General features: G+C 43.2%; 1 protein-coding gene and 1 pseudogene across 1 annotated transcript; both read left to right on the top strand.

Annotated features, from left to right (window-relative positions):
• Window positions 1-319: 319 nt before the first annotated feature.
• Window positions 320-24,814, top strand: GOT1 (glutamic-oxaloacetic transaminase 1). The gene is made up of 9 exons (XM_028512180.2): window positions 320-618; window positions 9,070-9,251; window positions 16,264-16,387; window positions 16,871-16,983; window positions 17,220-17,324; window positions 19,165-19,315; window positions 19,402-19,567; window positions 20,544-20,686; window positions 24,003-24,814. The coding sequence occupies exons 1-9, from the start codon at window positions 501-503 to the stop codon at window positions 24,140-24,142; spliced, it is 1,242 nt and encodes a 413-aa protein (XP_028367981.1). The 5' UTR covers window positions 320-500; the 3' UTR covers window positions 24,143-24,814.
• On the top strand, window positions 7,526-8,092 carry LOC114496193 (annotated as a pseudogene).

Genomic DNA, 24,814 nt, shown 5'->3' with positions numbered 1-24,814 from the left:
TGCACCGCCGGGCCTGGCAGAGACAGCACCTGCTCCACGAGTACCGGAAGGCCGGTCCTCAGCAGTTCCCGCCGGCCACCTCTCTCTCCTTAGCCTGGTGGCCCTAAAAAGTCAATGAGGCAGCCTCCGGGACACACTCACCGCTGCGCTCCGCCCCTCAGTACCGGGACGCCGAGGAACAATAGCCTCAGCGGTGGGAGCACGCTCCGCCAATCAACCACAGCCCCCGCCTTTATCCTCGCAGGGGTGTATTGCATTGGTCGTATCAGTCCTCCTTGGATTGGCTAATAACATCTCCTCCTCTTGTCCGTTGTGCGTCAGAAGCTCGCAATTGGTTAGCTGCGTTGCCAAGCTCCAGACGCGGCTCGACGATTGGAGGCCTTGGGCTATCCCCGCCGGCTAGGTGAAGGTGAGAGTCTCCTCCAGCCAGCGCCTGTAGACTGAACGGAGTGGCTTAAGAATCACGGAGGGGACTCGTGGCTAACTCTAGCTCTCTCGCCATGGCGCCTCCGTCAGTGTTTGCAGAGGTTCCTCAGGCTCAGCCTGTCCTTGTGTTTAAGCTCACTGCCGACTTCCGAGAGGATCCGGACCCCCGCAAGGTCAACCTGGGAGTTGGAGGTAAAGATGCAGTGCCCAGAAGTGTGCATCCTGGGGAGCGGAGCGAACCATAGTCGAGCCGTGGGGGCTGTGGGAGACGCCGAGGCCCAGCTTGGCGCTGGGGTGGTCCGGAGAGGGGGGCGAGATCCTCGAGGCTTAGTTCAACCTGCCCTTTTTACAAGGTATAAGAGTCCCTAGAAAAGGGAGGTGTATCCAAGGTCACACAGAACAGGTGTGGCCGCCAGGACACGAACTGTTTTTCCAATCCCCTATTCTATGTTCTTTACACTACATCCTTTAACTTAGTAAGAAATGGGACGACCTGAGATTTTAAGGTGAGGGAGGAAGATAGGAAGACTAATGGGTTTGCAGGCCTGGTTGATGGGAAGTGGATAAAAGGGAGCTCTGTTCTGAGTCGGTATATATTTGAATGACTACTAAATATCAATCAGGTACTTTACCAAGGCTTGTGGGGGAAGGCCGAGGCTTGGTTTTGTTCTCAAGCAGTTTAAAATCAGTAGATGTGAAGTGAGATAATAGAGATCAAAAATGCTTCTGTGACAGGTTAATCCTTCCTGGGGGAACCTGGGAAAAAATGTTCTGGCTCTGAAATGTGGAAGGAATTCGTAGAGATGTGGAAAAAGTGGAAAGACTGTGGACATTAGAAGGTCATTTTCCATGCAACCTTGTCTTTCTTGCTAGCTTGTATTTCTTGGACCTTGGACAGCTCAGAGCTTGGCCCTGTTTTCCTCTTCTGCCTAGAAAAAGATTTGGACTGAAGTGCTTCTGAAATTCCTTTAATTCTAATTTTCTCCGATGAATTTGTTATTTTTATCACCGTCGTTTGGATGTTTAAACTCCACAGACACTTTCTTGACCACGTACAGAGAGCAACCTGAAGAACATGAGTAGGATGATATGTTATGCTAGAGAACTGACTTAGAGTAAAGAGACTAAAAATTTTGAAAAGAGGAGTTGAACTGTTTTGTAGCAGAGTGTGGCAAGAAGGGAGGAGGTTCAGAATCAGGCTTCCCACTGTGGCTGTCTGTGTCTGTACATAGGACCTGTTAAAAACTCCACCAAAGGTTATGGGGGAGGGATGAAAAAAAAAAGCCATTAAAAATGATGGTTTTTTGAAGCTGATAATTTGTTGAAGGTGGGAAATGGGTACATATGATGGGTACCTTATTATCTTATTCTTGCAATCTTGCATATGTTTGAAATTTCCCAAAATAAAGCATTTTTAAATCAATACTACATGGTTTCACCCACAGAGGGAAAGTGATATTTTTAACAGGCAGCAGAGTGGAAGAATATTGAAAGATTTCCTTAAATTGAATTGGAGTGAGTACCATTCAAGCTCCTATTTCAATCCAGTCCAAAACTTCCAAGTATTTCCTTAGGGCCAGATATATAGTGAAGAACTAATATTGATGTTGATCTAAATGTATCTTTCTAAAACCTCAGATTTCATTGGCTCAGTTACCTTTGGACCCTCTTACAGAGTTTTTGTGAGGATTAGTTACATTTGAAGTGCTCAGAACAATTTCTGGCACATACGTAGGAGTTTTGTAAGAATTAGCTATTACTATTATTGTTTTGACATTTTGGGGGGTGGGTCACATAAAAGATGTTAACTAAAAATTTTCAGCTCAAGAGCTGCAAAGCGAAAAAGTTTCTGACATTGGTTCAGGAATACAGTGCTCATGCCAGAAGTGATTAGCTCAGGCACATACTCTGTATCTCAGAAGTTCACTTCAACTGTGACAGTTCCTTTGTCATGTTTTCCAGGAACTCCACCTCCTTACTATGAGCAAATGATTTGTGCATTTAGTCTCATTAATGGTTACAGTAACTGTAGGGTTGTTACTATTACTGTTTTAAAGGTAAGGAAACTAAAGCCCAGACTGATGAAGCAGTTTGCCTCAGGTTATACGGCCATGGGTGGTGTGGAGCTGGGATTCCAGGCCAGGTCTCTCACGCTCCTGGGTCTCTGCCCCCTCCTCTGTTTTGGGTACCTTCTGGTGCTCCAGAGGTAGCCAATACACTATAGTGGGAAGAGCCAGGAGACCTGGATACAGGTCCAGTGATGTGACCTAGGGTGGGTTATTTAACAGATTCAGTTGTTTAAATGAGGAGCCAGGATGTGTATGCCCTTTCTCTAAAATTCTACTCTAAGATTCACTAGCACATTACCGGAATGTAGAATAGGATAATAATGTTACTGACTGGCCTCTTCTGTTGACTGAGGATTAAATGAATAATTATTTGTGAAATGTGATATGTAAATGAAAAGTTATATAAATATTATTTTTGATGATCATTGTGACTCATCTTTTTTGTGGATGGCAGGTGCTTGGTAAGGGTCTGAATAAAGTAGAGTAGAATAAGAGGTCTCTTTCCAACTTTTGTATATCCTAGCTCTATACATATCTCACAGTCAATTCTTTTTGAAGGAAATGTAATTAATCACTGACTTTGGGGAAGATACTCTTTTTCCCTCCAAGTTAAGATAAAGCCCAATGGAGGTTATCCAACTCAAGTTCTAGTGATGTTGGGCATGTTTAAAATAAATTGCAACCATAACCTTATTAGCTAGTTGCTACTTGCCGTTCTTTCCTCAGAGAGTTTCTCGTTGCTGTAACTATTTGCATAACTTCCTTGTAGTTAGAGCAGAGCATCATATTTTCCACTGTTATGTATGGTGCTCTCTGATTTGACAGTTCTAGTACTTCTCAGAGGTTCAGACAAATGGCTTTAAAGGCCAGGGAGCCATGGGTCTAGCTTTGTGCAGCCTAAAGCAAGACATTTCTTCATAGACCCAATTCATTTATCACATAAACAGCTTTCTCTTGTTCCAAACTGCGCTTACTTTAATATTTGTTGTTTTTAATCTGGGTTCTGGCATCTGCAGATAAAATTGTTAAGGAGATGTACTGCATCGGGTTTTTGAGTACCCCTGGCCCTCCCCTCAGGACCCTAGTTGGAGAAGGGCATTAGAGGCTTACCTGCGTGGGCTTTTGGGTGGGGAAGGGTGAGGGAAAGGGGAAATCTTAGGAGGAGGAGAGGATGGTGGTTTCATCATTTAAATCTCTACCTTGTTCCTTTTCTTCTGGAAAGCAAGACTGCTGGACTCACCTGAAACTTGGGTGACTTTTTTGAAAAGGCCTGTATCCAAGGGCACTGGTGCCTGAAGGTGGGAGCATGCTGCTGAAAAGGTCGCTCACACAGTCCTCTGGGATCTGCGTGCTTTGGGCTTTTTCTAGACATCTCTTTCTCTTAAAAAAAAAATCACACGGATCCATGAACTTAATAGTTTGACTTAATAGTAGGACTCTTTCAGTCCTTATGATCTTGGGCACATTATTTAACTTTTCTGGTCTCAGTTTCTAGATCCCTGAAATAGGGATCACAATATCTATTTTGTGAGTTGGTATGAGAATTGAGAGTAAAGAAAAAAAAAGTAAAGCATTTAGCACAGTGTCTTGTATGTATTGAACTAAGTATTCAGTAAATCCTGGTTATACAGTGGCTTTGGCTACTGTCAGTGTCTGTAGTTATGAAGACTTTCCATCCTGGATTTCTTCTCTGAACACCAGGTCCAGTTTGCCAGACCTATCCTAAAACCACCTGAAATTCAACATGTTTAAAACAACTAATTATTTTCACCTCCCCCTCAATCTTTTCTTTTTTCTTCCCCTTATGTTCTATGTTTTGGTTGACCCCCCCCCCCCCCCCCCCCCCCCCGCCCGCCCCCAGCACCAGTCATTACCCAGATGAGAGAGAGACTTTGGAGTCATCAGGTACCCTTTCCTGGGTCCCATGTCTGTTTACTTGATCACTAACATGTCTCTTCTGCCTCGTAAATCTTTTTGTTTTAATTATCTCTCCTTTTCTTTATCTCTGCTGCTGCTGCCTTAATGAAAGACTTCATTATTTTCCTTTGGGTTTATTGCATTAATGTCCTGACTGAACTATCTGCCTCTGTCCTCCTCTCTAGTTTATTTTCTATCATGTCATTCAAGTGATCCTATTAAAATGTACAGCTGTCCATGTCACTCCTTTGCTTAAATGCTTTCACTGACTTGCGCAGTGAAATGAAGTTCCTTCTAGGAGAGACTCCAAGACTCTTGGAGCCACTCCTTTCTATTTCTCCGTGGATCTTACGTGCCAGCCGTGAACATGAAGAGCCTCCAAAACCTCATCTCTTCAAGCTTTCAGGACCTTGCACAGGTGTTCCCTCTGCCTGGAATGTTCTTCTTTCCTTGTTTCTTTTTTCCTTTCTCTTTTTAAAAAGATTGTATTTACTTATTTTTAGAGAGAGGGGAAGGGAGGGAGAAAGAGAAGGAGAGAAACATCAATGTGTGGCTGCCTCTTGCACACCCCCAACTGGGGAACCAGCCCGAAACCCAGGCATGTGCCCCGACTGGGAACCGAACCAGCAACCCTTTGGTTTGGAGGCCAGTGCCCAGTCCACTGAGCCACACCATCCAGGGCCCTTTTTTCTTTTAAATCCTTCCACACTTACTTCATTGTCTGTAAAATCTTCCCTGATTCCTCAGAGGAGAATTAAGGGCTCTCTGCTCTATGTTTCCTGGCGGGCATTGTCTTATCTTATCTTGCCCATTTCTCTGTTGCTACTTCTAGCCAGTGCCCGGTGCATGGTAGATTTAGTAAGTCCTTGTGAAATGAATGAGTGAATGAAAAAAATGAATGAGAAGCTCATGGGCCTAGAAACAAATAAAATCCCTCTGGAGAGCAGGAATAGTGTTGATAATGCTCGACCTTTTTGCTCCAATCACCCAAGAGGAATCTGCCTCTACCTCAGGCCAGTGAGGCGAGGCATTGGGCATACATCTGGAACTGAAACTGGGAAGTGCAGCAGGAAGGGGGAGGTATAAATCAGCCAATTTATCTTTTGTCACAGTGTAGACACACTGGCTCCTTGACACAAGCATTTCTTAGAGTTGCACAGAGTGTACAGTACTGGTAAGAGCAGTAATACTGTGGCTTTTTCTTTATCTTTCATATTTTATTTCTTTAGAATACATGATTTACAAATGACATTATCATAAATATAATATATATAGCACAATTACATATATAACCTCCAAACACAGATTAAGGTATAACAGAACTGGTTTTTCTATTAATTCCCAAGCTCTTGTATATCTAAATAGTATTCTTTCTGTGTAGTGCAGTCCATATATACTGCTATTGCTCAAAGATTTCTGAAAACTCCGTGGCCTAGATTCACATGGGAGATCATGTCTTTATAATTCTGCATTAATATTATCCAGTTTATTCACCCACCTGCTTTGCTAGACATGATAGAAGTACCATTTCCAAAACTTAAATTTACCTCCAGTGAAGTAAAGATTTGGCACCATTGAGGATATTCAAAATAATGAGATGTCACCTCTAAAAACAGTTGCAAAAGGGACAACTCTTACTTGGAAGTATGTAGTTATTTTTATATCTCTTTAAAAAACCAGACCAGATCCCACCTGATAAGGTAGGATAAGTTTTTTGAACTTGTTGAGAGGGAGTTTGGTGAGCTGGAGGGTATAATATAATGGTATGACAACATTGGAATTAGGGCCATCCACCCAGAGATGTTGGTTGTTTAATGGCTGCGTCAGTCCGCAGCACTGTCCACATTTTTATTACTAGCTTGATATGCTTATCATATTTGCAGATGACACATTCCTGTGGGGTAGAGTTAGTTGATAGAAAACAGATGCAAAACCAAAATGATCTTATTAAAAGTCTCATTAGTTGTATAATGTGATTTGGTAATTTTGCATCTAGAAATTTTTTTCTAAAGAAACATTCATGAATATGTGTAAAGATATAAGAACATTCACCGCAATGTTTATAACAACAAATAACCTAAAGCAACACAAATAGTTAATAAATTATACATAGAAAGTAGTATTGTCTAGCCACTAAAATTATGTTGTAAATAGCTCATATATATATCTGAAAAATGCCCAATTGCATCTATAATAGGAGAAATGCAAATTAAAACTACTCTTGAGATTCTATTTACAGCTTCATATTGGCAAAAAATCACTTGCTGAGGCTGTGGGGAAGCAGACAGTCTTATACGTTGATGATAGGAACGTAAACTGATAAAATCCTGATGGAGGCCAGTTTGGATTTCTGTCAAAACCCACACTTCTCAGCTCACTCTTCTATTTTCAACCGTGCATCTAACAGATATATTTGCATGCATGTAAGATGATGTGTGTACAAGGTTGTTCACTGAAGTTTTATAATAGCCAAAAATTGGAAACAAATGTTCATCAATAAGAGACTGGCAAAACAAATTATGCTACATTCAACAGTTTGCAGCTGTAAGAAAGAACAAAGACATTGTATGCATAGATAGAAAAAGAACTTCAAGTGGAAAAAGCAAGGAACCAAACAGTGTGTACTGTGCTCTATGTTACCTTTTGTGTACAAGGCAGGGGGTCATAGCTGTATTTGCTTGTGTGTGCATAGGGAACTTCTGGGAGGCTACAAAAAGAAATTAGGAACAGTTGTAATTTATGGAGGGAGAGTACCTGGAACTAGGTAGACGGATGATAAAGATGGGATGAGGACATGTGAATATATCACCTATTAGAAGAACAGTTAATGGTGATTAAAGATACTCATATATTTAATAAGTGAAAAAAAGCATTTTGAAAATTCTTTATACAATTTGATCCATATTTTATAAAAGAATATACTCATGTAAAATAAAGCTTAGAAGGTTGTACACCAAAATTTTCATACTCCTTATCTCTAAGTGCTGGGGTTACATGTTAATCATGTTTACCTTTCTGGGCTCTTCTAAACTTTCTACAATCAACCTGTGTTTTTCAGTAAACAATATCAACCACCCTACAAAGTGACTTTTTTAAAAAGGGGATTAATATTGGGCAGAAATCAACCGGATAAAACTTAATCAGCTCTGTGGCTGCCACAGCTCCCATGAAAAAGCTTGTGGCAAAGAGGGGCAAAAAAAAAAGAAGCAGGTTCTGAAGTTCACCCTCAACTACACCCACTCGGTAGAAGGTGGAATCATGGATGCTGCCAATTTTGAACCGTTCCTTCAGGAGAGAATCAAAGTGAACGGAAAAGCTGGGAACCTTGGGGTGGAGGGATTGTGACCACTGAAAGAAGCAAGAGTAAGATCACTGTAACTTCTGAGGTGCCTTTTTCCAAAAGGTATTTGAAATATCTCACCAAAAAAATAGTTGAAGAAGAATAATATCCATGATTCATTGGGTGTAGTTGCTAACAGCAAAGAGAGTTACGAATTGCTGCTACTTCCAGATAAACCAGGATGAAGAAGAGGAGGCAGATGAGGATTAAAACTCATTTATCTGATACATTTTTACAAGCTCTTGAATAAAACGTAGGAACCAAAAAAAAAAAAAACAACCCCAAAAAACCTTAATCAGAACTACTCTAAAATTTTCAGCGTCAAAGTCACTTGCAAAAGTGTAGGCTTTTGGATACCTAAACATTTCAGCAGAGGGCAAATGGCCTCAGTCAGGAATTCTATTTGGAGAGATCACTGGCTTGGGTGCGAGCCAGAGCAGCTGCCCTTTAAAGCTATAATCCCAAAATAATCATAGGGTAGTATAGGGAAAAAAGAACGGTGATAGGATAGCCCAAAGTGGACAAAAAATACTTTTAGTGTAGAAGTGCTTAGAAATTTGCCTGTAAACAAGGTTAAATGTTATGAAATAGATGCATTTAGATCAATAAAAGCGTGAAGCACAGGAAGTGGGAGGAACTGTTAAGATGGTAAACACGGAATGGTGTCAGAACACAGAGAGGACACAGGTGCGTTTCAGTGGGTTGTTGGAGATTGTGTAAGCTGTTGTTGGAATCTAGTCACAGGGTGTTTGTCACTTGTCCCATTTGTGTTCTCATAGGACAAGAAGAAGGGGTGGGCCTCCTCCCAAACCCCCACCCCCTTCTCCATGTTTATGTTTGAAGGTGCTGCATTCATCTGAAGTATCATAGCCCTTTTCTGGAAATCTCTTGGGAAGATGCAGAAGGAAGCAGGTTGCTGAGCCAATGGCCATAGAGAGAGAGACCTCAGTGCGCTAGCAGTACTGACACAGCATTTGTTAGATGTACCGTTTTAGTTTGCTGAGTGCTGTCACATGCGTTCTCTCACTCGATCAGGCTCTGATGTCCCAGTTTTGTTTTAGCATTCTAGTTTTTGGTGGCCATGTATTTTAGAACTGTAAGTTTCATAAGGATGGGAACCATGTCTGTCCTGCTTGCCCAGCACCGAGTTCTAGTGCCTGGCCCAAAGCGGGTAGTCAGCATGTGGCTGAACTTAAGTTTTCCTCACAGGTCTGTTTTCATCAGATGGTGGTAGAACTTTTCCTGTTCACAGTTACAAACTCTTATTTGGACGAAGTCTCAGACAATTCCCTTATACAACTCTTTCCCCTTTTGCAGCTTATCGCACAGATGACTCCCAGCCCTGGGTTTTGCCTGTCGTGAGGAAGGTGGAACAGAAGATAGCTAACGACAGTAGCCTAAACCACGAGTATCTGCCGATCCTGGGCCTACCGGAGTTCCGGGCTCTCGCTTCCCGCCTTGCCCTTGGGGAGGACAGCCCAGCTCTCCAGGAGAAGCGGGTGAGTTTTGGATGAGGTTGTATATTTTCTCTTTAGCAACAGTGAAGATAATAAAAGGGTGAAAATTCAAGTTGTTGTACAATGTTAGGTGTTATGTCTATTGAACTGTCAGTGAATAAGAGTTTAAGTAGTGTGACCTCAGGAATCTGATAGTGCAAATAACGTGCTTATGTGTAAAGCACAGCCTCTTCAGTTGTTCACTTTTGTGCAACTGATGATCAGATTTCAGCTGCTGAGTTTGAAGCAGCCAGAGGAAATGCCAAGACAAGGGAACTTAAGGGAGTGATGAAGAGACCAGGGTCTGGATTCAGCTCTGCCACTCTTTTTGACCATGGGAAATCAGTTATCCTTCCAGTCCCTGTGTCTCATCTACATGCTCCTGAAGGACTAGTTTGTGGTTCATGGTTTCATAAGGAGCACTTGCATAAGGGATCACTCAAGGGGCCTCCAAATTCCCCTGAGATTTTATGCAGAATTCTGTGTGTTCATGTATTTCTGAGGAGAAGATTCATAACTTTTATCAGATTTTCTAAAGGAGTCTGTGACCCCCAGAATTCAAGAGCCACTAGTCTAGATGTTCTCTGAAGTTCCTGTCAGTTCTAATAATCTTTCATTCTTCCAGCCTTGATCTCAGCGTCTCATTCAGGTGCTTTCTGGCGTATAGGCTCTCTATAACTGGTGACACATGGAAGACACACTTGGAAGCAGCCAGTGAGAGAGGCTCTATGTGGCAGAAAGTGGTATTGTGGAGATTTTTAGTGTCATAAGAATTCAGAGTAGAGGGAGGCTGGTAATGGCCAAAGATGAGACTTCAGCTAAACCTTGGGGAAAGAGGCCAGCACACAGGTTTTCAACGCTGACTGCACGTTAGTATCACCTGGGGAATTAAAAAAAAAAAACATACTGGCCCTGGCTGGCGTAGCTCAGTGGATTGAGCGCGGGCTGCAAACCAAAGTGTTGCAGGTTCAATTCCCAGCCAGGGTACATGCCTGGGTTGCAGGCCATAACCCCCAGCAACCACACATTGAAGTTCCTCTCTCTCTATCTCCCTCCCTTCCCTCTCTAAAAGTAAATAAGTAAATAAATAAACGAAATATTAAAACAAAACAAAACATACTGATGGCCAGACCCCATACCAGACCAGTTAAATCACAATCTTGTAGGGTACCACCATCCTCCCCTTTTATGACCTTTCCCTGTCAATCCCCTTCCCTTCACGGGCATTTTTTTTATCCTTACCCAAGGACATGCTTATTGATTTTAGAGAAAGGAGAAGGGAAGGGAGAGATGGGGAGAGGAACATCAATGCAAGAGAGAAAAAACATTGGTTGCTTCTAGTAGGCACCCAGACTGGAAATGAACCTGCAACCTACGCATGTGCCCTGACCAGGAATTGAGCCTATGACCTTTTGGTTTATGGGACGACGCTCTAACCACCTGGGCCACACTGGCAAGGTCACGGGCACGGGCAATTTTTAATAGCCTTCCAGGTGGTTCCAAAGTATATATAGTAGGGTTGGGAACCACAAGGTACAGAGGGAAAGTACCCAATATTTGTCTGAATTGGTGGGAGTCCAGGGCCAGAATAAGAGGTAAGCAGGCCTAGGTGTAAAGAGACCTATCTGATTAGAGCTGGGAGCACGATGGATAGATCAGGCAGGCTGGTTTTGGCAGCCAGGGCAGGGAAGCCACCTGAAGGTTTGAGTAGAGGAGTTACCCAATAAAGGTATTTGAAGAAGATAAACTTGGCTGGATGATTAGGAAGGGGAAGAGCTCAGGTTTTTGCAATAGTCTGGTTAGGTATTATGCAATTTAAGCCAGCGGCCTTTATTGCTTCCCTGGGCCATTGTGTAGTGCGGCCCTCATGCGTGGAAGAGATCACATCTTGGAGTCGCCTGATTTGCCCCCACATGCTATTACCCATATGTCCTGATAGACAGGACAGCAGGGTCAAGTGAAGGTTACATAGGAGCACATCCATATGTGTATCAGGAGGCAGGGAGGCTCAGTGAAGGTCTTGGAACTCAGGTCAGTAATTAGGCAAGTAATTGACTTAATTAGGCTTTTGTCTGGATTGACATGAGAGACTGATACTTGCTTCAAGGAACTGAAGGGGAATACGGTAGAAATGGCAGAGTTTAGAGATTGTGGGCGGCACTGGGAAGTTGCTCTGACAATCCACTGTTTCCACAGCAGGAGAGGAGTGTCCTGATGAACTTGAAAGTGGGGAGCTTGGGCAACTAGGAGTTATTCTCTATAGTTGGCATTCTGTTGACAAATGAAAATGGCGTTTCTGTGTTGGGGAACTTCTTCCTGTAAGACTGTGCATTCTTATATATTTATTAACTGTGTTGGCCGATTCTTGTTCCTTTGCCCAATGCCCCCCATTTTTGACCACTTAATGCTGTAAGACTTAGGGCTGTTGCTTGTGGAATGTAGTCTTTCCTTTTAGTCTTTGGTCATAGAACAAATTTAAATGGCAGTCTGTAAATATTTGAAGATTTTTGCAGAGAGAAATGGCACTGTATGGCCCTAGGTATCAGTTATGCTGAGCTCAGCCTTTGCTCTGTCCGCGGATGTCTTCACCACCCCCAGGCTCCTGTGTCAGGTCTGCCCACCACCACCTCATTTGGATTCTTTTACTGGCCTCCTGCCTTTAGTCTCTTCTCTATTCTAGTATATTCTGCGTAGTGCAGCTAGAATTATCTTCTGTAGCAAAACAACCCCCAAAAGCTAATCGTGTCAGCTGCCCCTCCCTCATGCACAATAGCTCCTCCATTATTTACAAGGTAGAATCCAGACTTTGAACTGGGCTAGCAGCATATTTATAGCTGTTCATTCATCCTGTTTTTCCAGTTATTCACCCCTTCTCCCCTTTCCCCCATGGAGTCCTGTCATTCAAGAGCCTTTGTCTCAGGTGTTCTCTGCTGTGAATGCCTCACTCACCTCTTGAAAGCCCCAGTTGCCACCTCCAGGCGATTCAAGGCCTGTATAAGTCTTACCTCCATGCTGAATCCTTCGCTCTTCCAGGCAGAGCTGGTTGTTGGAGTCTGAGTTATCACAGAACTTTGTTCACAGCTTGGGAATGACAGTACTTACTGTGCTTACTAATTTTATGAGTATAATTAGTTGTATAATTTTAATTTTATAAGCCTGTTTCTCGCAGTAGGCCATAGCTTCCCCGGGGGCAGGGATGATGGCTTGCTTATTTATCTTGCAAATCTTCACCAATCTTTATCTCCTAGGCTGGCCCCTCAGACATTTTCAGATGTTTGAATTTACTCATGTATGCAGTCAGCAGATGAGCGCTCACCGCCAGGGGTAGGCACTGGTCCAGGTGCTGGAGTACAGCAGTGATGCAAACACCCCGCACCCCCTGTCCTGGCTTACGGTTTTGTGGAGAGAAACTGACTATAAACATAATAAATAAGAACATGATGTCATGCATTAAAAGATGATAAATGCTATAAAAATAGAGCAGGGGGAAGCATAGTTAGAGTCTGAGGGTAGGAGTGAGGATGGATACAGTTTTAACTAGGGTGGTCATGGTGGAATAGAAATGACATTTGGGCAAAGACTTGGGGAGAGGAGGCATGAATGAAAGAATGAAGGAACCAGAAAGCAGTAGTCATCTTCCCTTAGATTTTTCTTCTCAGGGTTTAACATGACCAGGTCTGACAACCACTTGAGAAGACCTATTTTTTAGACTCCTCACTGCCTTTTACTGCTTTTCCATCTTCAGACCGGAGGATCCAGACAAAAATGTCCATTTTTCATCTCCTGTGTGATACTGTTTCAGCTTCTGAAGTTACTGAGCCCCTGTAGGGAGGAGGGCACGTGGGTCACATGGTGACACTCCAGGCAACTGGGAGCCGTGGGGCTTTGGCCGTGGCGCTCATCCTCTCATCACTTTCTCTCTCTCCATCTGGTTGTGCCCATGTTTATTTAGTCCCATGAGCCAGATACTGTGTGAATTGTTGTGGTCACCCAGATCAGTGCAATATGACCTTGACTGCAAGCAGCCTTCTACTTGGCCGTCCTGCCCCTCACAGTGAAGTTACCACATCAGTAGTTTGTGATCCAGACAGATGTTCTCGAGTCCAGCAGGGATTTCTTGAGTAGTGTGACTAAGTCCAAAGTATGGATGATCTACTGACATTGCCTCGCAATAAGGCTTACTGGATTTCTCTTCGTTCTGGATCTTCCTGTTTAGCCACTCAGCTAGTTGCCTGGCTTCTTGAGAATATGTATTTACTTCCTTTGATATTATGATTTTCCTTCATCCCAAATACAGAACTTTCTTGGGCCCTAGAGCAATTTGCCAAAAATCAGTTGACAGAGTGACCAAATTGGTACATTATTGGTCCACTGTAAATTTGTTTCTGTTAATGCAGATGTAGTTTAGAGCAATTTGTATATCACTGAAGCCATCCATTGTTTATATATATATATATAATATGTATAATATATAAATATAAAAAATATATAAAATATATTTATATATGTAAATATATATATATTTTAGGGAGTGCTAGGTTCTTGAGAATTTGATTTATTAAGCATTATATACATCATGAATATCAAGGATCAGTTCATGTTAGTGAAGTGGGTGTATTTCTTCCAAACACATTTTCAATCATCTGTTGACTTTCTGACTTCTTTTAGTTAATGAATTTGCTTTCTGGACTGGGAGAGGAAGGGTGGAATTAAAAGCTGAGCATAGGAAAGAAAAAATCATTCCTGGAAATATTTTCTCTGACAGCCACACACACCTGTTGCCTATCAATGATAACTTAAAACCTTGTTTTAGGGAGATCTTGCTCATTTGTATAGGAATTGTCAACATTCCAGAATTACTTACATGTTTGAAATGTGAAATAATGAATAAAGTTGACATTCAACTTAGCTAGGGACAAATCCATGAAAAATAAACACACATGTAGGTTACATTACCTTGATAGAGATTTGCATTAAAGAATCCAGATAGATCACAATTGTGGAAGCGAAACCTTTTACATAATGGGAAGGGGCCCGTGCTCCGTCAGGATCACTGAAGAACAGGGAAGTTAGTCTGCCGGAGCTGGCAGGCACTGGCAGTTTCGCCGAGTCCACTGCTCCTGCTTCTCTCTGCAGTGTGCAGCTGTGCTCAGTTTCGCATTTCCTTGAATCTCAACTCTGCTTCTGTTTCTTCTTTTAGACAGTATTCTTTCACAGATGTGAACATCTCTGAATATAGATAGGACAGTGAGGAATGATAGTGGTGATAGGTATCATTGCCTTGCTTATGGCTTAAAGGAGCTTTTTGCTAATGATTTATTGTTCATCGTGAGGCTTACTTATTCATTATGGCTGCATGGATGATTTTTCCAGTTATTTTCAGGATGTGTGCATTGTTTTCTGTCTTCCTGAGCATTTATATCAGAAATGGCTATGTTGTCTTTCTCATCTGTTTATGATGATCATTCAGATTTTTTGTTTAGCAGCATGAAAAATTTTATAATATATTTCTTAATAATCATGCATTCATGGGATGATTCTCACTTGATCAGAGGGCTAGTTTTAAATGTACTTTTGAATTCTTACTGTTCATTAATGTTTATTTGGAAAGTTAGTATTCATGAAAGAGCTAAGCCTCTGCCTTTTCTCTATTTCTGTTTTTGTCATCTTTAAGCATCAGTGTTATGTTAGTTTATTAAAAAAGATTTTGGAGGCTTTTCTTCTTTACCTAGGATTTCATTTTTACCTTTTTTATTGTGGAAAATTTCAAATACATACAAAATGGACAAAACAGTGCGATGAGCAAACCTCCACACGCCCACCATGTAGCTTCAGCGATGATCTGTGTTTGGTCATTCTTGTATACCTCCCACCCCCCCTGCCGAAGCTGAATTATTTTACAGCAGATCCCAGACATCAAAATATATTTTGAAATTATTTTAAAATTTTACAAATAATATACGAATACATTTTCCATATTTTTAAAAGACAATTCACAGGTTGGGCCACAGTCCCTTGGACCACTATTGCCATAGCCTAGGCCCCTCCCAGAGGTTGCCACAGTTACTAGATTGGTGCGTGCCCTTCCCTTTATTTAGACAGGCTTTCTCGTGTGGTTTTTTCCTTTCTCCTTAACCCTGTAAACATAGTAAGCAGCATGTAATTTGTGCTATTTCTGTACTGATGGAGTTATGCTGAAACCTTGTTATCATTGTGACAGGGCAGAATCAAAGACACGGAGGCAGAGCAGCATGAGCACGGCATAGGGACTGCAGGGAGAAGGCCTGGACGGATGTCCAGCTCTGCCACTCCCCCGCTGTGTAACCGCTTCTCTGAATCAGTTTCCTCACGTAAATTGTGGCTGTAGGACTTACTTTATGGGACTGTATGAGGACCAAATGGGAATGTGTGTGAAGGTATTTTGTAAATGATAACATTTAGGATTTTTATTATTCTCCATGTGAGGTCATATTAAGATGAGATGAAGCTCAGGGAGAAGAAAGTAGTTTTCATATGTCACTTTTGTTTTGTTAGAGCATATTCTTAAGGGTTAATACACCTGCATTCTAGAAGGAGAAAGGAGAATTCCAATTGATGTCGATAGCAAGCGGCACACATTATTTTCCAGACTTCTGCGGGGAAGGCAGTTTTGATCTTGGGTTAGGTGTCTTCCAGGGCACACTTGAATGTGCCTAGGTGTGTCCTCTACCTCTGTATTCAGAAGGGAAGCTCCCCTAAGAGTCAGACTTCAGACTTCCTGGGGTGAAGAGCCCTGCCGCTCGCTTAGCTGGTAACTTTGAGCAAGGTGCCGCACTCCTCGGCCTCAGTTTCCTCATTTGTAAACATGGGCAAATAACAGTATCTTCTCCATGTAGCTGTGAGGTTGGATGAGATAGCACCTTTAAAGAGCTTAGCACAGAGAAGACACACAGTGAGTGCTCATCATTGCCATATCTTTTACAATATTTTCTGACCTCACTATCAGCAACCAGTGACCCTGCTTCTTTTATTTCAGGTGGGAGGTGTGCAGTGTTTGGGGGGAACAGGTGCAATTCGAATTGGAGCCGATTTCTTATCACGATGGTACAACGGAACAAACAACAAGGACACACCTGTCTACGTATCCTCACCAACCTGGGGTGAGTTCTTTAGGCATATCACACTTTAGGTGTATCGGGAGGAGAAACAGAAAGGCCAGAGGCAAGTATTCTCATGCCTCTCACTGCTAATCTAGAAATGTAACCCAGCACGGGATCAGCTGACATTTGGGAATGGCTTGAGCGGTGGATTATGGCAGGATGTGAATAAGAGGTTGCTCAGATTCACATTAGGAGTACTTCCCCCTGAGAGTCTTGGTAGACTTGTGTTTTCGAGTATGTTGAAACTTCCCAGAGGAGGCATAAAATGTAGGTACAGGCAGTTCCTGCATCTACATTGGGATATACGTTTATATGAGTAAGACTGGTTAAACTTGTTTTTGGTTACGATCATTCAGATCTTAACCCCTCACCTCACTGTTGCGCAGTAGATATTACAGGACCCTGCACGTTGACTTATGTCCTTTCCAGTTACACCTCCTTGCGTTTGTAAAAGTGTTTCATGTTTTACCCCTTTGCTTGCAGAGAATCATAATGCTGTGTTTACTGCTGCTGGATTTAAAGATATTCGGTCCTATCACTATTGGGATGCAACGAAGAGAGGACTTGACCTCCAGGGTTTCCTCAATGATCTGGAGGTGGGTCATGAGATGAAAAAGTAAACAGAATCCAATTGGGTGGGGGGGGGGGGGCAGGGAAAACGTTTTGGGTCAGTTAATAAGTGAGAGAGTCTGAGAGATCCTACCCAAACCAGACCATGATTTCTGAAGTGGCACATAAGGATGGAATATGTCACCCTTGACCAGTTTGCCACTGACTCTATTTCTCCACACTCTGGCTAGTGTCAGAGCTGACATGGCTTCCTTCTCCTCAGAATGCTCCTGAGTTTTCCATCTTTGTCCTCCATGCCTGTGCTCACAACCCGACTGGCACTGACCCAACCCCAGAGCAGTGGAAGCAGATCGCCTCCGTCATGAAGGTAACTGCCTTTTTAGGGCATCTCTTAAAAAGTGCAGTGTATTGACATTTAATGTACCCAAAAGCCATACCTATTTACTGTAGAATTTGTAAATGGAGAAAAGTTTGAAAAAGAAAATACGTATTAACTGTAAATCCTATTACCCAAAGAAAGCCACTGTTAATATTTTGGTGCAGGGTGTAAGTTGTTTTTTTTAAGTGTAGTTATACATATAAATGTATTTTACAAAGATGGGATCATTTTGTCTGTACTGTTTTATAACATACCCTGTCCTTCATTTGAGCTCCTGCACACGTCACTAACTGTTTTGTAGCGTTGTTTTCTGTGCAAGGAGGTATCACATCAGGGACTGACTAAATCAGCTGATGGACATTGAGAGCTCAGGTTTCTTGCTCTTATGAACAGTTATGTAAATTCCATTGTATTATTTCTTCAGGATAACTTTCTGGACTGGAATTTCTACCTTAAAGTATATGTATGTTCTTCATTAATGTGCTTAAAGAGTGCTTACTGAGAAACAGTTATGTGACTGGCAGCATGGGGATACATTAGGGAACAAAGCAGGGATGGTCCCTGCCCTCAGAGAACACACTCATCCTGTTTGGGGAGACAGCCAAGTACTAGGAGACAGCTGTGTTCGTTGGGTGCAGGGAGACACATAGCCCTGACTTTAGGAAGAGTGTGTGTGGTCAGGGGCGGGGGGGCAGAGTGTGTCGGGAGGGGTGGTAGTGGCAGAAGTCTTCCTGGAAGAAGCGGTTGCCATGTTGAGACTTCAAGGACGAGGACAGGCTGGGACTGGAGGGGCAGGAGTGTTCCCTACAAGGGGAAGAGCATGGCCAAAGCCCAAGGTGCAGAGATCATGCCCCATTTAAGGAAGCAAAAGTGATTCCTGGCTTAGATTCCTGGAGAGTTGGGGGAGTGTGAGTCATGAAGCTGGAGAAGTGAATGGAGACCAGAGCCTGGGCTGAGGCACTGGACTTCATTCTGAGGGCATTGAGGAGCCACTGAAAATCTTTGATGTCGTGGAGTGACATGACCGGATGTACGTTGTCTTCAAGTCACCTTGGCTGCATGGCAGGGAATAGATCAGAGGGAGTCAAGATTAGACAGGCTGGGAGAGCAGGTAGGAGGCAGTTGCTCTAACCCAGGTAGGAGCTGATAGGGACCTGAGATAAGTGGGTGGCAGTGACAGCCATGAAGGGATTCTAGAGCTCTCAGGAGACAGGAGTGCTAGGACTTGGAGGACGAGTGGATGTGAGGGATGAGCTGCAGAGGCAGGAGTGGAGGATGCACCCTGGCCTCTGGCTTCAGTGGTTCGGGTCAAAGGGGTGGTGTCCACGTAGAGAGTGAGCCCAGTAGCAGGATCAAGTTCAGTGTGGGGAGCCATTTGAGGAGACTGGAGTAATTAGAATAGAAAGCATGCAGTCTTCTTGGTCTTTCGGTATGCAGTAGAACAGCCTGAGGTTGTGAAGAGGCCCTGGGGATACCAAGCTGACATTTGACTAAGTTTATCACACTAGGAATTCACGGGAAAGAATCCACGGGAAAGAATCCACCAATGTAGGACAGACACTACCTCCATGCCTCAGAAAATAGGCCCTGGGACAATATATGAATACTTCAAAAATACAAGCTTTACTGAAATGGTTAGATTTGGGGATTGGCATTTAGTTGAACAGAGAAACAGATTTAAAGTGGTGGTTGGATGCAGAAAAAAGAGAAATAGGTGAACTGTACAGTGTTAGAAATTCTTTCTAGGTGCCAGTTGGGGAAGGAAAGCTGGCGTCTGAGGTTGGTTCCAGAAGGATTTCCCTCCCTGACTCACTTTCCTTCCTTGCAGCGCCGGTTTCTGTTTCCCTTCTTTGACTCGGCCTATCAGGGCTTCGCGTCTGGAGACCTTGAGAAAGATGCCTGGGCCATTCGCTATTTTGTGTCTGAAGGATTCGAGCTCTTCTGTGCCCAGTCCTTCTCCAAGAACTTTGGGCTCTACAGTGAGTCTTCTCCTGAGTTACAGACCTGTCCAGCCCACCCTGCCCTCATCGGGGCCCCCCAGGCTGATTCTCATCCCTGTTTCTAGATGAGCGTGTGGGGAATCTGACCGTGGTTGCAAAAGAAGCTGATAGCGTCCAGCGGGTCCTTTCCCAGATGGAGAAGATTGTGCGAATTACTTGGTCCAATCCGCCTGCTCAGGGAGCGAGGATTGTGGCCACTACCCTCTCTGACCCTGCGCTCTTTAAGGAATGGTAAGGGGTTCACAGCCTGATGGGCAAGGGGTGGGAGTGCGGAACAGTAGTTATCCCATTACATTCAACTGTCTGTCCCTTTTATCTTGGCAGAGGCAGGACACAATTGCTTTAGCCTTTTTGAGTCTCAGATATTTCTATAAAATAGGGATGCCACCTACTCTCACATGTGTAATACAACACATGTGCCTAACAAGCACCGGGGATCTAGGAAGAAACACTAGATGAATGCCAGGTTCCCCCATTCTCCCACTAAGGCTTCATCCCCTTAAAGTTGGGAAACAGGAATTCCAGCTTCAAGTTACTGTGACTCCTCAGTAACTTGAATTTGGGGCTCCTCATTCTCCTCCTTCCTTTTTTTTTAGATTTAAAAAAATATTTTATTTATTTATTTTTAGAGAGGAGAGGGGAGGGAGAAAGAGGGAGAGAAACATCAATGTGTGATTGCATCTCATGTGTTCCCAACTGGGGACCCAGCCCACAACCCAGGCATGTGCCCTGACTGGGAATTGAACCTTCAGCCCTTTGGTTCATAGGCCAGTGCTCAATCCACTGAGCCACACCAGCCAGGGCTGGGGGCTCCTGCTTCTTAACAACTTTACATATATTTTATCTTATTTTGAAATAGAGTAATTTTTACATAGTAGCTATATCTGAAATCTTAATTAGGACTGATAAAATACATCTTTCTGTCTAGATCAGCACCTAGGTGAAGTCTAAGTTAAAACATAGGAGGTGTTACAGCTAGTTTGCCCGAGACCAGCACTGAATTCCAACAGTGAATATAGTCCTTTCCTTGGGCCTGGTGATGCTTGCTCTCTGGCCTGCTTATGCTTGCATCCAGGCATCCATGTACCACAGCAGGCAGGCCTGATCCCACTTTCAGCTTATAGATTAAATTGTGGTTTTTAAACCTCCACGTTTTCATGTACAGTCTCTCCTATCTGTATTGGTATTTATGTTACTGTCCACTCAGGACCGGCAATGTAAAGACAATGGCTGACCGGATTCTGACCATGAGATCTGAACTCAAGGCACGATTAGAAGCTCTCAAGACCCCTGGAACCTGGAACCACATCACTGAACAAATTGGAATGTTCAGCTTCACAGGGTTGAACCGTAAGTGGCCCCCACCCCTATGAATGCTCACTATTAGCTATTAGACACAGTGCTCCTTCCTCTCAGTCAGTGTCCTGGGGCTTGGATCCATTAGTTGTTGCCAAATTGGCTTGGCCCAGTACAAGTTAGGTTTCTCAGTGTGCCCCATCCACCTCCTGAACTTCTTGGGTCACAGAAGAGTATTGTTGTGGTCTGTCCTGTCTCCCGTAACTCGGATATTTCATTTTTGTAGGCAGGGAAGTGGTTTAGAGCCAGCTGGTCAGTAACAGGGTTTATACGTTGGAGCCTTGATTTATGAAAGTTCTCTCATAAATTCTCGGGTACTTTTCAGCCCTTCCTTAATTCTAAGTATGAATATTATATATGATTATTCAGGTACCTAATTTCTTAACAGGTCTTTGCTGGTCCCTAGGCATTGCCCTCAAAAAGAATTTTCAAAGTTCTTTCCATTTCATAAATAAGAAATTGGTAGTTGGAATTAAATGACGATTGAATGTCCAGTGGGCAGCCATGTATGATCTCGGTCAGCTGTCAGTAAGGCCTATTCTATTGCAACTGGTTGTCCTTCCCAACGATAGAGGGCTCATTCACTTAAGTTATTCCCAAGCACCTACTGGCTTCCCCAGCTCTAGTCTCATGCATGGTGCGGTGTGCCTACCTTGGGTAGTAAGTGGGACGTCAGAGGTGCTCAGAGGTATAATAAACCAGGGCCATCAGAATGCCTGTTTGAAATGAGCTCAGAAAAAGCCAAAGGAAATAAATATAAAAACAAGAAAGGTAGTAAAGATAGTATGCTGAAGACCCCTTGAAATATACTTTGGGGCAAAGTGAGAGGCTACCCAGGAAAGTAAAGGGACAGCTTAGTTAGCCACAGTTGTCCTCATGGTTCTGGAATGGGGGATTAGTGCACATGAATGCATAAAATAATCCTTCTTCAATTTTAAAAATACTAAGTGTAATAGAAATGGTTTTAATAGTAATATTCTAAAGGCTCACAAGATGGGGATATCTCCCCATAAAACATCAGCTTCACATACCTCCTGTGTCATCCCACTCTCCAGAGTAGGAAATCAGTTTTACTATGGATTGAAGAATGGTGAGAATAGACCTGTGCTTGTAACACAAAAGTTGTATTTTTAGCATCTGCTACCATTTACCTTGTATAAAAATAGCATGTTTTTCCCCCTCCCAACACTTTATTAGGGAAAATTTTAAACATACTGAAAAGCTGGAGGAATTTGTGCAGTGAACCCCACATACCCACCACCTGGTATCTACAATTCTCACGTTATGACACTTCCGCTATTACATTTTATTCATCAGAACAGGGGCTTTCTACCTGTAGTCCATGGGTGTGCTCTAGGAGACCTGTGGAGCCCCTGAAATGATATTTCAAAAATTATGTATGTGTATACTGGCCTTTTTCTAGGGTAGGAGTCCATAACTCTTACTAGCTTCTCAACTGTAATGTTCCCCTCCCCCACAAAAGTATAGCAGTTTCATCTTTATTTTGAAAATCAGGATGAGACACCTGTAACCACATCTGCTTTTGGGGCATAGGATTTACAAATAGTGGTTTGCCTGTGGCTGCATTGCTGTGTGAGGTTAGGCTTTATTTTCTTGGATGACTAATTTATACAGCCAAAGCCGTGACAGCCACTTCTGAAGGTCCCTTTGTTTGGAGGGGCCCATGGGTAGCCCAGAGTAGAGGGTCCAGATTTTCTACTTCGATATGGAGGTAGCAAAGTGTCGTGGCTAAGAACTCAGAATCAAGAGTGACACTGCCTGCCTTAAAATCCCAGATGCACCACTGGCTAGCTGTGTGACCTTGGGAAGGTCACTCGACTCCCCTCTTCGACATCTGTAAAATGGGGATGAGAAGGTTATAATCAAGATGAGTTGAGTTAAATATAAAGAAAGTGTTTAGAACACTGCCTGGCACATAGTGTTTGCTCCTCTGATTATGATGATTTTATTACCATCTTAGCTTGGGCTGCTATACCAAAATATAGACTGGGTGACTTAAACGACAGAAATTTATTTCTCATAGTTTTGGAAGTTGGGAAGTCTGAGATGAGGGTGCCAGCTCAGTCAGGTCCTGGTGGGGGTTCTCTTCCTTACCTGGAGGTGGCTGTGTTCTTGCTTTCTTCTCACATGATGGCGAGAGAGTGCGCTGCCTTCGGTCTCTTATAAGGGCACTCTTCCCATCATGGGGCCCCACCCTCATGACCTCATCCAAAACTACCAAAGGTAATTGGTCCTACCTCCCAATACTGTCACATTGGGGGTTTGGCTTTCAACGTGAATTTTGGAGGGATACAAACATTCAGTCCATGACAATTATTATTATCCCATTCCCTTAAATTGATGGTGTCTTAAGGGTACAAATAAGACAAAAATCAGCTGAAATTCTCTCATGGCTTTTCAATAAAGCAAAAAAACTCTAGAGGTTGTAGCACAAAGGAAGTGCTGCCATTCCCTTCCTATTTTATTCACGAGAATTTCTGCAAACACTTGGGAGAGCACTCCTGCTTATGTTTGAATGAGAGAGCTGAGAAGTACCAGGTCTGAGAGGCATCTGCAGTGTTTCAGCCTGTGGGTTCACGCCCACAGTGTTTATCCAGCTCCTCTCAAGCATAGGCCTGTACAATGGACTGTGAAAAGGGAATGTCAGCCCTGGCTTGCGTAGCTCAGTGGATTGAGTGCGGGCTGCGAACCAAAGTGTCGCAGGTTCAATTCCCAGTCAGGGCACATGCCTGGGTTGCAGGCCATGGCCCCCAGCAACCACACATTGATGTCTGTCTCTCTCTCTCTCTCTCTCTTTCTCCCTCCCTTCCCTCTCTAAAAATAAATAAATAAATAAAATCTTTAAAAAAAAGAAAGAAAAGGGAATGTTAAAGAGAGGTTGCTGCTCAGTGGTTAGGGATAAGCAAATACAGGATAAGGGAAAGATGAAGGAAGCACAACATAACCCGTTTTTCCTATCAGTGGTATGCTCTTAAGTCTGAGGGTTGTTTCAGTTGATAGGGTGTCCTGGTGAATGGGGTGTGCAAGATTGGGTTGGGAGATAGTCCCAGACTAAAATTCCCCTGAGGAGGAGGAATATTGAACTTTCTGGGGATTAGAAAGCTAATAAGCCTAGTTTCCAGAGCCAATTGAGCATATTTCCCTGTGTACCAACTGGACAAACTAATTCCTTGTTTTGCTTCTCAATGCTATGGGGGAAAGAAGGAAAACTATTTGTCATGGAATCAGTAAACCTCCTTGACTTAAAGGATTCCTACCATGATTACATATCTCTTTCGGTTTTCAACAGCCAAGCAGGTTGAATATCTGGTCAGTGAAAAGCACATCTATCTGCTGCCAAGTGGTCGGATCAACATGTGCGGCATAACCAGCAAAAATATAGATTACGTGGCCACCTCCATCCATGAAGCAGTCACCAAAATCCAGTGAAAAAGCAATGACGACACCAGCACCACCAAAGCGGTCCTGTCACGTGTGTCCCCTGCCTGCACAAACCTAGTTGTATACATCATGGATTAATTAGACTTTTGCGGGACTGAAAGTCTGCTCTGGAGGGGTGGCCCCTGCCTAAACTGGTTCCACGTGAAGGGAACATCCGTTGAAAAGAAACGTGGGCCTGGGATAAGAGCCCTTTTGGAGGCCAGAGCAAACGAAGCTTTCTATTTAAGAATAAAACGGTACTTTTGATCATGAGGCGTAGCTATCCTACCCCCTCACTAGAAACAGGAGTCTTGCTGTGTTGCTTGTGTGCTTCTGTGTGTTGCCTGACTCTATAAAGTCTAGTCCCAAAGTTCAAGTTGTCTGAAGAGCCACATGTGATTGTGGGTGTTGTTTGTCATTAAAACTCATCATCTCTACCTGGAGTGTCTGTCTCCCTGCTCTTTCCGCATGGTTGTGTCCCTGGCCCCAAGCTTTAGTTCTTCAGGGCAGCCAAAGTAAGAAATAAATATATTTACATCATGCACATGTGCACACATTTAACTGAAATGTTTCACAAACCAGTATTTGCCCTTCTACATGCAATGCATTCTGGTTATTTTCTAGTCCATTCTCTTCTGTTGTGTTCCATTTCACTAAAGAAATAAAAGTGCTGATTGAGAA

The sequence above is a fragment of the Phyllostomus discolor genome, chromosome 5, assembly GCF_004126475.2.
Source record: "Phyllostomus discolor isolate MPI-MPIP mPhyDis1 chromosome 5, mPhyDis1.pri.v3, whole genome shotgun sequence".
Classification (NCBI taxonomy): domain Eukaryota; kingdom Metazoa; phylum Chordata; class Mammalia; order Chiroptera; family Phyllostomidae; genus Phyllostomus; species Phyllostomus discolor.
Note: the sequence above shows the minus strand (reverse complement) of the source record. Positions and strands in the feature narration are given on the sequence as shown.